At 39.9% G+C, this 14,325-nt stretch overlaps 1 protein-coding gene and 1 pseudogene across 1 annotated transcript; both read left to right on the plus strand.

The window, feature by feature from the left end:
- Positions 1 to 2,279: 2,279 nt before the first annotated feature.
- Positions 2,280 to 4,464, plus strand: LOC109477671 (protein GPR107-like). The gene is made up of 4 exons (XM_019779009.1): positions 2,280 to 2,286; positions 2,751 to 2,798; positions 3,387 to 3,544; positions 4,161 to 4,464. The coding sequence occupies exons 1-4, from the start codon at positions 2,284 to 2,286 to the stop codon at positions 4,276 to 4,278; spliced, it is 327 nt and encodes a 108-aa protein (XP_019634568.1). The 5' UTR covers positions 2,280 to 2,283; the 3' UTR covers positions 4,279 to 4,464.
- Positions 4,465 to 7,792: 3,328 nt separating this feature from the next.
- LOC109477669 overlaps positions 7,793 to 14,325 on the plus strand; it is a 39,170-nt pseudogene continuing 32,637 nt past the window's right edge.

Below are 14,325 nucleotides of genomic sequence, written 5' to 3' on the forward strand. Positions count from 1 at the left end.
CTTCTTTACAACTTGTGTTGCCGCCCTTCTGTGAGTGACAGCGGCAGTCTCTTGACGCCCAGACACTGGCGTCAGGGTGTCTAGCCCAGTCTGTAGAAGGGATGTTCCGCCCCCTTCATAGTGTCGGCTTTCCCTCTGGGACGCCATATATGGGCTGGCCTATTTAACAATTCCCACGCCACGATGTATGTAGCACAAATATGTTTCCTCCCGTGTTCAACAGATCTCTCCTTGTAACTCTGGACATAAACACCTTCCACTAAATTGCATTAATTCTATATCTTGCCAAGGTGAAAAAATACAAAGAGTTACAATGTACTTAGTCACCGGCCTAATGATTAAAGTGCTTTACAGTTCCAGCCGGCTCCCGAAAAGGGGAGGGGCCTCTAAAGCCCACAGCGGCAAACTTGCGTTGGTTGAAAATTTGCCACTTTAGTAAACTAAACAAGGGAGTTCACCCCTTGGATCCGTTCATAGTTTAAACAAGTAAATACAAATTATTGCTCTCTTGTCAAATTTTTGCCGTTTTTCTTTACGGGCGTTTGTGATCTTTGTGACACACGTGGGTTTTCCTGCCACATTATGTGTCAGTGCTGGTGCCATGCCGATTTCATGCTCTTAGCTACTGTGCGATCTATGTCGACATACTGGGTGTGCCTGTAATCATGTCAGCATCAAAGCTTGGCAATAACAACAAAGCCACGTGTTGAATCACGTCAAATTTCGGCCCAATTTTGCAGAACAGAAATGGCACAAAGGAGATTAAAAGTGCCTCATAATGAGACACTATTAGCAGGCAAAACAGACGTATTTCTTATATTATTTATAGTTACTTTTTTGCATGTAGAATATTACAACTTTGCACACCAGATGCTATGTTTAACATTTAATTTATCTCAGAGTCTGTTCTTGGTTGTGTCTGATTTGGAGTATCTTCTGTATTTTGTGAAGATTCCAAGCTGCAAAAATATAAAAATTACTAATCAAGGATACGTTGTACATACCTTAGAAATGACATTTTTTCCCTTTGGGTATCCCTCAAATGGCTGCTTTTTAAGCTTAAATTTTTAAAAGCTCCGCACCGCGGATGGGGGGCACATACCCCCTTCCGCCCCATCCCCCCTCTCGGTCGCTTCGCTCCCTCGACGTGCGTCAGGTACCACTACGCTAAAATAAAATCCTAGCTAGAACCCTAGTAAATCATTGTTTTCCCTTGTGTTTCTCATTCTTTCCCTGCCGTGTGGTAAAATGTGGTGAACCCATCGCTGTATTTGCTCCAAAGCAAATATTGGCCTTTCTAGTTTATTACCTCCGGGTAGGGATGTATATCCCGAGCGCGGAGGTTTTGTGAGGGAAGACGAAAATTGCGTTCGCAGCCGTTTCTCGCGTTTGGGTGGACGGATATGTCTGGGACTTGGTATACGTTTTGCTGTTGGGCTGTAGATGGTGCACGTTGTTTTGGTTTTTAGTATGTGTGTTTTAGTGCGTGAAAATGATGCGTTTAGACCGCCGATGGACACCCCTTTCAGTGTGAAAGTGGGCCTCAGCTTTTGACCTTTGCATGTATAATCACCATTGAGGTCGCGACCACTGATCTGACCTTTCACACAGAGGGGTGTCAGCATTCTTTGAAACTGTTCAGATGTGAACCACATGTGCCGTCAATCAACGTCTCATTATCGTGCCTGGTGGGATCGCGCGGGTCGCAGCCAGCCAACTTCCGGGTGGGCCAATGGGTCAGGGGTCAACGCCCTCTTGCGCAATTTCGGATGTTTTCGGCTTACAAATACCGTGGTATACTGTCTCAGACGTTCTCGACATGCATTTCGCGTTGGGGTAGACGGGACTCGGTGTATCTTCTGTTAATGGGCTGTAGATGGTGCAGTTTTTTTTTGTTTTATTGTATATGTGTTTTGGGGCGTAAGATTATTTGTATTTCCTTTTCGTGTCTCGGACACCCGTTACTGTGTTTGTTTACATTATCGCTGGTCGCTGAGGGTCGGGCAGCCAGATTCGCCACGGGATGCCTCCTGTCCTTTCTATTTTTGGGCTCCAGTCGGCTAGGGGGGATTAGTGATTTCACACATCATTTAGCCAATTACAAACATTTCGAAACTTTTCGAAAAAAATGGTATTCGCGCGAATTCACTAGTTAATTCAAAGAACAGTCCCAACATGCACCCAACATTCTGCAACATACATTACAATACCCGGAGGTACAAAATCTACGATTTTCCTTGTTAATATTTCAATTTGATAACATAAGATAGGGATTTCTATGTCATGGTTAATAAAGCTCCTGTCACACATTCAGAACCTTCTCCCTGTAGCATACGTAGTCCAGTGGTTTAATGAGCGATGCTGCCTCTGGACCAAGAGGTACATGTAGTTCGAGTCCCTGCAGTTGTTGCACACCCGACATGCATAGGGATGTGTACATAAACGTCACATCAGGTACAGGTACAGGTACAAAGGATTAGGTACAGGTCTGGACCCGAACTTGTACCTAAACAATTTGACTAATCAACATGTACAGCTACCAGTACACATACCTAGACATGCATGCTACTGGAAAGGTTGCAGCCTCTAGAAGGGATGTGGGTACATGTAGTTGCTAGTCTTCAGGAGACCATGCTTGGCAGTAATATGTTTCTTCCATTGGTCATCAAAGAAACAGTGTCAGTTTGTTGTTTTCATAGTGTTTGTTTGTTTGTACAGTCCCTATAATAACCATATTTTTCCTTCCACAGATTGTTTGCTACATATACTTCACAAGAATAATAGTCTACCTGTTGAAGGTGAGTTTTACATTATCTGATTATGATATTTAAAAAAAGGAGAAAAAAAGTGTGTTTCTTGTTTCCCATCCAACCCTAACAAAAACCCACCAACGCTCTAGCCTTTTTTGACCACTGGTTAGGCCATAAAATTTTCCACCTGACGTATGGATTTACAAAGATAATTTAAATGCAACACATTTTCCGAATTTTTCTTCAGTAAATCAGGTGAAATACAAGCAAACGTGCTGCGCTCAAAAATTTGTCAATACATTTCAATATGCATTATCAATACATGTACTGTTCCCTGTAACTGCATACATTGTACATTACATATAAATACTTTGCGGTTTGGAACGCAGTGCCTGTGCTGTGCAATGTGAACCAGTCAGATCTGCCCTGAGGAAGGTAACAGACGGTCACTGAAATGTCTGCTGATGAAATCTCTCTGTAACTTGCTCGTGTACCCTATTAGAAATTATACAATCATGAAACCTTTTCACTTAGCCAAAGAAATCCTCATAGGGTGGAAACTGTGTTCTGCCACATTATAGTACAGTATACATATTTTTTTACACATGTTGCCCCCCCCTCCCAACCCCACCCCAGATCACAGTGCCGTTCCAGTATGAGTGGCTGGGTCAGTTCTTTGCGGAGCTGGCCACATACGTGTTCTTTGTCATGACGGGTTACAAGTTCCGCCCTGCCTCCAACAACCCCTACCTACAAGTCTCACAGGAAGACGAGGACATCGAGATGGAAAAAGTGTGAGTAACATCTTCTTATCTTGTCCTGTTATAGATAATGATCTGCCCTCATCTCTAACCCCTAAGGCCACACTGACTTGATTTAATGGATGACATCCTTTCCCCAAAGTATAGTGCGCGTGGGGGAATAAGATAAATTCGAGCCAAAATAAAGGTTGATTAACAACAGAGATACAAAGCTGGTGTTGTGAATTTGCGGTAATGCATAGCGACTGTTACGACAAGTCGGTTGAGTTCCATGGAGCGTCGGTATCCTGAGTGCTGGAGGTTTTTTTTTTTTTTGAGAACAGGGAAAATCAATGTATGCCCAGATGTCATCCTTAAAATTAAATAGATGTGGCCTAACCCTTCAAAAATACACAGTACGTATGTAGAGGGGATTCATTTCTCAAGCTAACCAACACCTCACACACAACAGTCCCTCAGTAAGACATCTGGAGCCGCATAGTTCCCGTTTATTCAGCCTGCCTTCAAAAATAGACAGTTTATCTTAACCTAGTGCTGAGTATGGGCTCTTGCACAGCCCCAAATTTACCTGCACTAAGGTGCATATGCACCCACTATTTGGAACCCTAGTAGTGTACCAAACAATCATGTTTGTTGTTCTCTCTCACAGTGTAACAGAAACAGGCTGGAACGAGGGCGTGGTCAGGGTCAACCAGGGGGGCAAGGTCACCAGCACCCAGGACGGCCTGGCCAATCCCAAGCCACCAGACAACAGCCATGACGCCTAAGCAAGCAGCTGTGTCATTGGACAGTGTGAGAAAAAAATGAGAAAGACTTCTTGCCAGGAGATTGCACATTGAGGAAAACTTTAAAATTTGAAGAGAAATTTAAAGGCATCTGAATGCAGTTTTTATGGCTTGGAAACCAGATTTTTCAAAGTCAATATTCTAGTCACTTATCTACATACTGAGTTAAAACCACACTATCCCAAATGAATGTATATTGACCCTTATGGAGCAAAAATTCCCAAAATTCCAACAGAAAATGGTTACTGGAAGGGCCCTTTGCTCATTTCTAGGGTACCACCAATAAAATGAAGGGCTCATCTTGGTGCTTGTTTCTGCACTTTCAAATACCCAAAGTATCAAATGCTGATTGAAATGTGCTAAAAATTAGTAAAATCATAAAGATTCAGAATATTTCCAGTTTTGCTGCTCTGAAATGGCATTGGATGCCTTTAACTTTTCTTACTATATAATATGCCAGTGCAATTTATTCTGTAATATTTAAAGAAGAACCTTATTTACAATGTATATGAGTTGCTAGTCAGAACATTCATTCATATTTCTCATCCATAAACTCTAGTCTATTCGTTTCATTTTTAATGACTTTTGAAAACTTCATGACTTCGTTTGAGCTAGTCTCTCTGAGGTGTAAATATTTTTGTAGTATTCTGGTACTTAATATCCACATTAAAATCATACACAAGTAGCTGTGTAACAAAGTAATTAGTTTGACTTTTGTTGGATATGACCACAGACTAGTGCTGTGTACCAGTTTGCTGGACCAGTTCCGGACTTGTAAAATGTTGAGGTTTACATAAAAAAAAACTAGAAGTCAAGAATCGATTACAGACTTATTACAAAAAAAAAAAAATGTCACATACCCCTTTTCATTCCAAACCACCTAAAACCGTAGCTTGCAAAATTTGTGCTGCAAACTGAAGGAAACATAATGCCATCAGGCATCGTCAAGTGTCGGCCTCCATGTTATGTTGCCAAAGTTTTGCCCAAACAACAACATATCAAGGTTGCCAACATGCAATTTTGTATATGCCATGGATTTAGGTCAGGACTTACGAGTCCGGAACTGAACCCCTAAACCTCTGGACTTGAATCCGGACCTGAACTTAAAAGTGGGTTTAGGTACACAGACACTGGTTTTCTAGTGATAGAGACTTGAAGTCTACTCAGTATTGTTACCATCATGCCTTTTGTAATGGTAAAGAAAGTGAACACTTTAAATTAACTGATTAGGTCATGACATATTCATTCAAATTCTAGAAAGATTTGATTGTGTTCTTACTATTTTTGGGAAAACTACCTACATTAAGACTTACATTGTAGTGCGGAAAGCGGTCCATGTAAAATAATGTATAATGAGCCAAATTGTAAATGATATGACTGCTATATGTGTACATGTATATAAGATAAAATTTATGAAAATAGTAATTAGTATGCATTCAGAACAACTAAATATAATGTTCAGAATATAACTGAATGTAAAAATTTGTATTTGTTTGAATTGGCCAGTCAGTCTTACACATAGTTGCCAAATCACCACACAGTATTAACATGGAATACTGTTAGAGTTGTATGTTTCAACTTGCTATTCTTTAGTGTACCTTTAGGCCACAGAAATCTAATTTGTTGGTTTTTAGATTTTATTCTGAAAAAATATGAAAGGACAGGGCAAAAGAAAACTTTCCAATAGGTTGAGTCAAATTTCATTCATCAAAGGAAAAGATGTCATGGACAACATTTCATCAAAGATATTAATTATTTCGTGAGATTTCATTTCTGTATATGCCCAGCTCTTGAGACTGTAAAATTATTGAAGTTGTCCCATGCTTATACATGTAAAAAGGAGCTGTTGTGGCTTACATTGTACTGTAGAAAATATAAGTGTATACCCACCACTTGTACCGTATACTGTAAATCATCTTATATTCGTGGTAGCAAAATTTTGCGGCCTGAGAAAAATGGACAAATGAAAAAATGGTGGCAGGTGCGGAAGAAAGAAAGTAGGCGAATAATTTGTAGTACAGAAATGACCGCGAAAACCATGAATATAAAGCAATTTACAGTATACATGTATAAACATAGCTCAGGGAGCACTATATTGAGTTTTTGGTTATTGAAGTAGTAATGTACAAGTACATACTTTGTAGTAAATACAGGTAAAGCACCTCATATTAGTGTTTATTTGTCCAATATATAAATATCCAAACAAGGGATGATGTGAAAGTTTGACAGGGTCATACAATGTCATGTATTGGTGGTAACCAAAAAGACTTTCATTATTTTAAATGTGAAATTTGTCTTACAGTTTTCTTTGAAAGCAATAAGATGTTTTTTTATTTATGTTTCGTCTGTTGAAATATTTTGGGAGTTGTCTTTCACTTGTGATTATGATTTGGAGGCGAAATTCAAGTCACTTGAGTCTTTGGCTTCACATTTAAATAGTTTCATCACTATTATAATATAACAATACTATACAGGCTTAGATATTTTTGAGCAATAGTAGATTTATTGTTTATTTCAACATTGCACGCTGACCTTGAACCCATCATACTAGAGCTTGTACTTCAGTCTTAAAATCCTAATAATTACATCGGCAGAATGTACTGTGCCTGGGCAAATCCCAGATTTTTCAAAGGATGTTTGGTCAAGGTTAAATCTGAGTTTTGCCCATTGCAGACAATGTCTTTTCCAAAACAATGTTTGAAAACTAGAGACAGAGTGTCATCCTTAAACACGTGAGTACAGCCTTTAAGACTGAAATGCTATGCACAATACATTATCCGTGTAGGCGCAGTACATTGTACATTATCCTGACGTACCCTGTTCGTGAAATGTTTTTAAAAACGTTCTTTTCCTCTGCAAGGCCTACTTGTGAATCTCCAGTTTTTCCATGGGTTAAAAACACGGACACTTGCAGCACGGTTCCCCAAGTACCTTGTCCAACAAGTCGGCACATTTCTAGCGAAGCAGGTATCATCCTCACAATACCCGTTAAATGAGCTGTGCATCTGGGCTATATGCTATAATAGTTGGTCATTTTGTCATAAATATTCTGTGTACACATGTTTGAAACATGAATATTCTGAATACTACGGGTCCTTTCTCATGTCAATCCTGCTCACTCGAACGTGCACAGGAGGTGGACACGTTATTGCTTCTGTGGGGTACACAAATCGCGTGCTGTAATGACAATAAAAATGCTTTCTGTTGTCCCTTCAACCGTCGTTTTTACCATTTTCAATGTCAGTGCCGGGGGAGGATCAGGGGAAAATTTTAAGCCAGGGGGAGGGTCAGGGAAATTTTTTTGATGGGCCCTCCCCAGATAAATATCGTACAGTCCCTTAGAGTGAAGCGTGCGAATTTGGAAAATACTAGCGAACAATGAACAAAGAGAAAGACAAAGACAAACAAGGTCAAAACTATAAATTAAAGTATCAAATATTTGACGGATACAAATGGTGGTCTCGAGCTCACAAATGGTGGGAGATAGAACCGAGCGATGGGGAGAAAGTAAGGTAAGTAATGTTCGAACAACACAGGATACTGACAGAACTTTAAGGTAGGTGATGCGTTTTTAAATATTCATGTCATTGCGTGTTGATGACAATAGGCAGTCTTACACCGGAATAATGAGAGCGTTTTTCCAGGTGAGTAACACAGGTGTGACGAGAATATCTCGATGTTGATTACTTTTTTTCCTGATTTTGTCACGGTATTAAAATATGTTCATTATGTATGTTCGTCACTTCTGTACCGCGAACTTTATCATTACCGTTAACAAATAATTCTCCGACTTTCTTTTCTCTGCACCTGATATCACCAAGTCACCCCAAAATTATTGGTATGAAATATAAAAACATAAGAAAGCAAATATTACTCGCATTTACTGTATTCCATGTTGAGTTCCAGTGGGCGTGTGGGTTGTATTCTACGTCATTGTTCATAATATTTTAGCTTAATAACAAAGCTATTTTTGAACATAATTACAGGACCTTTGCTGTTGCTATGCCATTGTACCGCATATTTGGAAAAACATTTTGCATATATATATCACCATAGTACGACCTAGTCGGGGCAGTTTCCTGTGCTCTTTTTGGCCTTCGTTTTCGGAACAATTTGACTCTTAAAATTTCTGTTCAAGTGACTTGACTTGCAAGAAGACCAACTGTGTACAGTACGCCTCTCTACATTTCAGTAACATCAGACGGGACGGTCTCCTCAGCACGATCAGCGGACATCAACAGACCGTCCGCCCGCCCGGACGCGGCGTGATGGCGGCACGAGTTTTCACGGCTACGATCATCTGCGGGCTGCTGTTTACCACAGGTAGGGGATATACTTACTTGTGGATTTGTACACAAACTTATCAAGATACATAACAAAAGTGGGATAAAAGCAGATAAGTTTACACTTGAATATGCCATGAAGTTGTTGTTTTATAAGATAGGCATGTTTTTTTATCACTAGCAGTGTGTCACAGAACTCGAGGCATGTTGATAAGGTTGAAGGTTTTGTCAATGCTTACAGCTCCTGATTACTGACCCAGTGGGTCGCAGACAAGCCAAAACAGGGTCATCGATTAGTTTTTATCGACTTGGGGGCATACCGATTCCTTGTCCCTTTAACATAGTTGTGGTCTTGTGACACGCACAAAGTATGTAGAAAATGTCTTGCTTTGTTTGTTCCACATATTCGGCAAACTGCTTTTGGGCGTAACACACCAGTTTTGTATATGAAAGTACAAGTTGCGTAAGACCGGATTGCAAGGTTTAAGACACTCACACTGGGACGGTCCCCTACTCTTTTCGATAAGTGCTGTGGGTTTTTTTAATAAAACGTGCGTGGGGTGTGGCTCTCCCCAAACACGGGACCTCCATTTAACATCCTATCCGATGGACGTCCCTAAGCAAAGCTGGGTACATATTTATACCTGAGTGAAGTGAGTAAAGTCGTGTAAAATTCCTTTCCCAAGGTGACAAGGTGGGGTTCGAACCCGGGACTCTTGGTTCCGAGTCGACCGCTACGCCACACGACCCCGTGACAAGCTTATTGAGCTACGTACTACTAGCCTTTCTCATCCGTTTCCTTTGTGGACGGGTTTTTCTGACAAGTAACTTGCAATTGATAAAATAGTGGTGTATTTGCCTCTCATGCGAAAGCATTTCATAATACAGTTTTTGTTTGAATCGAATGAGACATGTTTTGAGTAAACGCACGGAAACTCTGAAAATCGACATTGTTGCGTGACGTTATTTTTGTGCCCACCCACTAATTTAGACTAATAAAGAACAAACGTGGCAGTATGTCTGGACCACTCCTTACTGTCCATCAAAATTATCCATTCAACCTATTATAACATAACAATTAGCAGTTCGACCATTGTCGCATTGAGAGAGTGGCTGTATCTTGGCCAAATAATTGCATTATTATGTTTTGATGGCAGTATGTCTGATGATAGGAAAGCATTTATGTCTCTTTTTCCTCAGTCTGCTCAGATATACAAATTATGTTTCTTGCAATGAAAATATGAAATTGTTTGTAAGAGCCTCCTAAGAATAAAATCTTGAAAATAAATAAGGTAAAAAGACAGAGAGATGTGTCATTAGAGGCATGTTTCATTTTAATGTTCATACATACCTCATCTCAGTATTGATTTTTGCTATTTCTTCGACATCGTATACAGTAACTGTGTATGAATAAAGCAGTAAAGCATTGCAGTTTCTGAAGCCTGTATGCAATGATATGAAACTCGTTATTGAAGATTGCTGTTATTTACAGTCACGAATTAAAACACTATTAATAGATTTTCAATGTACATACACCACAAATGTGTTAAATACTGTACTTGCAGGTAAGACTCAAACATCCTAAAAGAATAAAACTATAAACAACTATGCATTCAATTTTTAATTTACCTTACAATTCTGTGTTGACCTTGGCCCAGTTGGACTGTCCTACATGACAATTTGTCCCATGCTTCCGATTTTAGTGTTCTTGTAACACAGAACTGGGGGGGGGGGTCTACTCAAATAATCTCCATACATTTCACTTTATTCTATAAGCTAAAATTTACAATTACTAACAGAATAACAGATAAGTATACTACTACTAGTCTTATGCTAAATAATACGTATACTTTATTGTGGAATGCTAGCTTAATACTGCCATAATTATCAATTTGTTTTGAGTTTGAGTGTTTCATCCTGCATGTTTGGGTAATGTTCCTCAGTGTAAAAGCTGTCTTCAGTTGTCGCCAGGATCGCCACATGAATTGTTGGAACATAAAGAAGTCACATAATGACAACAGCAAGTGAATTTTATGACAATATCCTCCACAGACTCCACATTTAAAGCGATAGGGTGAACAAAACAAGGCGGGCTATTTTCAAATTAGGAGATAATAAACTTTAAAATAACAGGTCAGCTGCAGAGAAAAGAAAGACGGATTTTTTTTGTTAACGGTAATGATAAAGTTCGTCAGTACAGAAGTGACGAACAAACATAACGAACATATTTACCGCGGCAAAATCAGGAATTACAGTAATAAACATCGAGATATTCTCGTCACACCTGTGTTACTCGCCTGAAAACACGCTATTATTATTCCGGAGCAAGGCCGACTATTGTCAGCAGTATCAATTTTTAAATAGCCATCACCTGAGTTCTGCCAGTGTCCTATGCTGTTCCTCGTCACCATAGTGACGGACCAAAAAACCTGAACAAGGAGTGTGTCCCATACTACATAGTCCTGTAACTTATAAAGGTAGATAAATCCCATAGTATGTTTGTTATACAGCAATCCTGTACAATTGTTGTGCAACAAAGTTTATTGTCATTGATTACCCCCACCCTGGTTGAATTGCTGTGTAAGGGAAGTCAAATTAGGCAGAAATTGGACAAAGATGACAACAATGACAATGCCATAAAAGCTATTAAACAGTATCCAGAAAAAGACGTCACGGAAACTCTTATATTGTTTCGTGACGTTACGTTTGTGTCCCTACTCACTATTTCAGACTAATAAAGAACGGACGTTGAATGGGAACTCCAACATAGACTGTTTATATTCTAATGAAAGATCTGTCCTTTTCAATTATATCAAAGAGAAGTTCCCATACTTTGAACACCTAAGCGCAAATGATAAATTTATATTTTTGATGCGTCTAGACAAACCCTGTATCACAAACATGATCTGCTCCCACATTTTTCACTGTACAAAAAAAGCGAGAAGAAGTTGACCTCTCTATATTAGCTCAGTGACTAGAACACTTTGTATTAGCCTAGTATAGTACCCTTGTATGTTCCTTATGTATGTATGTCTAAGTCAAGTAGTGCATCTTTTGTCTCCAATTGTTTATTTACGTTTGTTATGTGTCTGTCATATCTTGACCTGTACCTAGCCCGTCGTGGCATGAATGTACAATAAAGGTATTTCACTATATCAAACCACGTACATGTAGGCATGAGTCATGGAAGGCGTTGTCGTCACGCTCCTCCGCAGCGTCCGCTAGCGCGCTATAATTAAATCCACATCTGGGCGCGCGGCGGGGTCCCCAGAGCAACACAGTGCGGAAGCATTAGCGTGTATTTGTGTCCTGGGGCCGAGAACGCATTTTGCGCAAAGCATGCTGGGTAGCAGAGTGAACTGTCCGGGGGACGAGAGTTTGTAGCGAGGGAGAATGCCAAAACTCCCACCGTGGCTAAGTTCCTTCCGCGACTAACTCCCTTCTGGGCAAATGTAGAGGGATAACGGTACACCCTCATAGCGTCACCAAATGAGGTACTTTGTAAAGGTCCGTTTCGTTGCCTTCGACTGAAGGCTATGCCTTCGGAGAAGGTTATGAAATCGGGTTTGCACTGTTTGGCAGATTAGGCACGATAACTCTTGAAGGCAAGGTCCGAGGTTCGCGATTTTTGGCAGGCAGGTTGATTTAGGGGTGGCCATTGTCAAGGCTAAAAATGGGCTTCGTGGGGGGTTCCTAAGTCACTGTAGTTGACCTTGGTTTTTGGTGTTTTTTCCTTGTCATCAAGATATCTCGAGAATCCTTAAATGGATGTTCATTATTTTTAGTGGGCAAGTTACCGTTGAAAATGCCGAGGTCAAGTTCAAAGATGGGCCCCGTGGGGGTTTCTATGTCACTGCAGTTGACCTTTGTTTCTTGTGTTTTTTCTTGTCATCAAGATAACTCGAGAATCTTTAAATGGATGTTCATGTTTTTTAGTGGGCAAGTTACCGTTGAAAATGCCGAGGTCAAGTTCAAAGATGGGCCCCGTGGGGGTTTCTATGTCACTGCAGTTGACCTTTGTTTCTTGTGTTTTTTCTTGTCATCAAGATAACTCGAGAATCTTTAAATGGATGTTCATGTTTTTTAGTTGGCAAGTTACCATTGACAATACCAAGGTCAAGTTCGGATATGGGCTTCGTGGGGGGTCCCCACGTCATTGAATTAGAAAGTACTGCAGCGAAACTTCTGGTTTTTAAATCTCGTGATATGGACGTGCTAGGGTCATGATTTTTAGATGGTAGGTAGCTCTCGTGCTCAGAAAGAAGTGCCGTAAGTTTGGGCCCCGTAGCAGCTTATTTGGGAAATGCAGAGGCATTTGTTTGAAAATGTTTGAAGTAGGATAGCTCAAGAACCGGTTGACGGATTGTTGTTATTTTTGGTATCTCGGTAGCTTAAGTGATGCTTGACCTAATTAGATGACAATTATGCAAATCACAATCTAATTTACATAATTAATGACAAAAGTCTATAAATCTGCTGCGTTCCATGATAGAACAATTGAAATGGTGGCATATTTAAACAAGAGGAAGAGGAACATTGACAGATATTAATTATGTAAATTGTGACCCAATTTGATTAATTAATAAGAGAAATCTATATGTCTTTCATACTGCACTAGACCTTTTTGGTTTCCACCCTCTGTGGATTACATTGCTTTATGCCCACAAGGATAGCTGGAAAAAACTTTCCTGTTTGTTGAAACAACAGAATCCTTGCGAAATTGGCGAAAGTGGCGCTTAATGCTGCATTAATACTGAAAGTTTTAATACTGGGTTAATGCTGGGTTAACGACTCGGCCAGCCTTCAAACACACATAGATACATCATTCATAATGTACAATGTAGAAAAGGCAATCTTTCTTTTTATTAATATTTGTTACATGTACTGGAGCAACTGCATAACTCTTGTAAAATTTGTGAACCCTGACACAAGACTGCACGCTAATGTTGTAGGGAATACAGGAAACCTATTCATATCTAGGTTAAAACAACAAGTTACAGACAGGAAGCTGTCAACATTGGTTTTAGTTGAAAAAACGTTTTCTTTGAAATTGTTTGTTGAAAAAACATTAGTGGCCCAGTGCCCCAGCAGAGCGTGCTTTATTTGACAGGTCTGTGGCCCCCAGTGTGAACATCTGGAATTAGCCTGGTTGCCAGACCCATAGCACTCTGGACACAAAGTATCTCAGTTTGGCACCCAGGTAAATCTGGAATATGGATAATGTGAATAGGTTTCCCGTAATACCTACAACATTAGCATGTACATTTGTGCAGTCTTGTGTAGTACATTTGTGCATATCGTATCGTAATGCAACAGGAGTTAAAGATTTAAACCCGATATAAGGTCACAAACTTTGTTTTAATCGATAACATAGTTGGTATACTGTACACAATGGCCAGGTCACTAGAAGGAAGTGGTCTGAACGCATTGAGCAGTATCTAATCTTTATACATGTAAGCTTTGTGGCTTTAGCGAGGAGCACGGCGGTATTCTATGAATGACTTTGAGTTTGATGCCTGTAATCTTCTTCATAATGGGTCGTGTGGAGAGGGAATAGAGAAGCCCTGCCATTGAAAGGATAGATTTTCACGACCATATTATGGTCCGATGGGCCCCCACAAGAAAACTAACATAGCCAAACTGCGTCGCCAACCTGAGAAATAACCAGTAAATAACTACTAGTTCAAAAATTGAAGATTGTTAAAATTGCAACTAGGATACATATTTATTTGAATTCTATACCAGG

The sequence above is a fragment of the Branchiostoma belcheri genome, unplaced genomic scaffold (assembly GCF_001625305.1).
Source record: "Branchiostoma belcheri isolate BF01 breed outbred unplaced genomic scaffold, Haploidv18h27 scaffold403, whole genome shotgun sequence".
NCBI classification, from domain to species: Eukaryota; Metazoa; Chordata; class Leptocardii; order Amphioxiformes; family Branchiostomatidae; genus Branchiostoma; species Branchiostoma belcheri.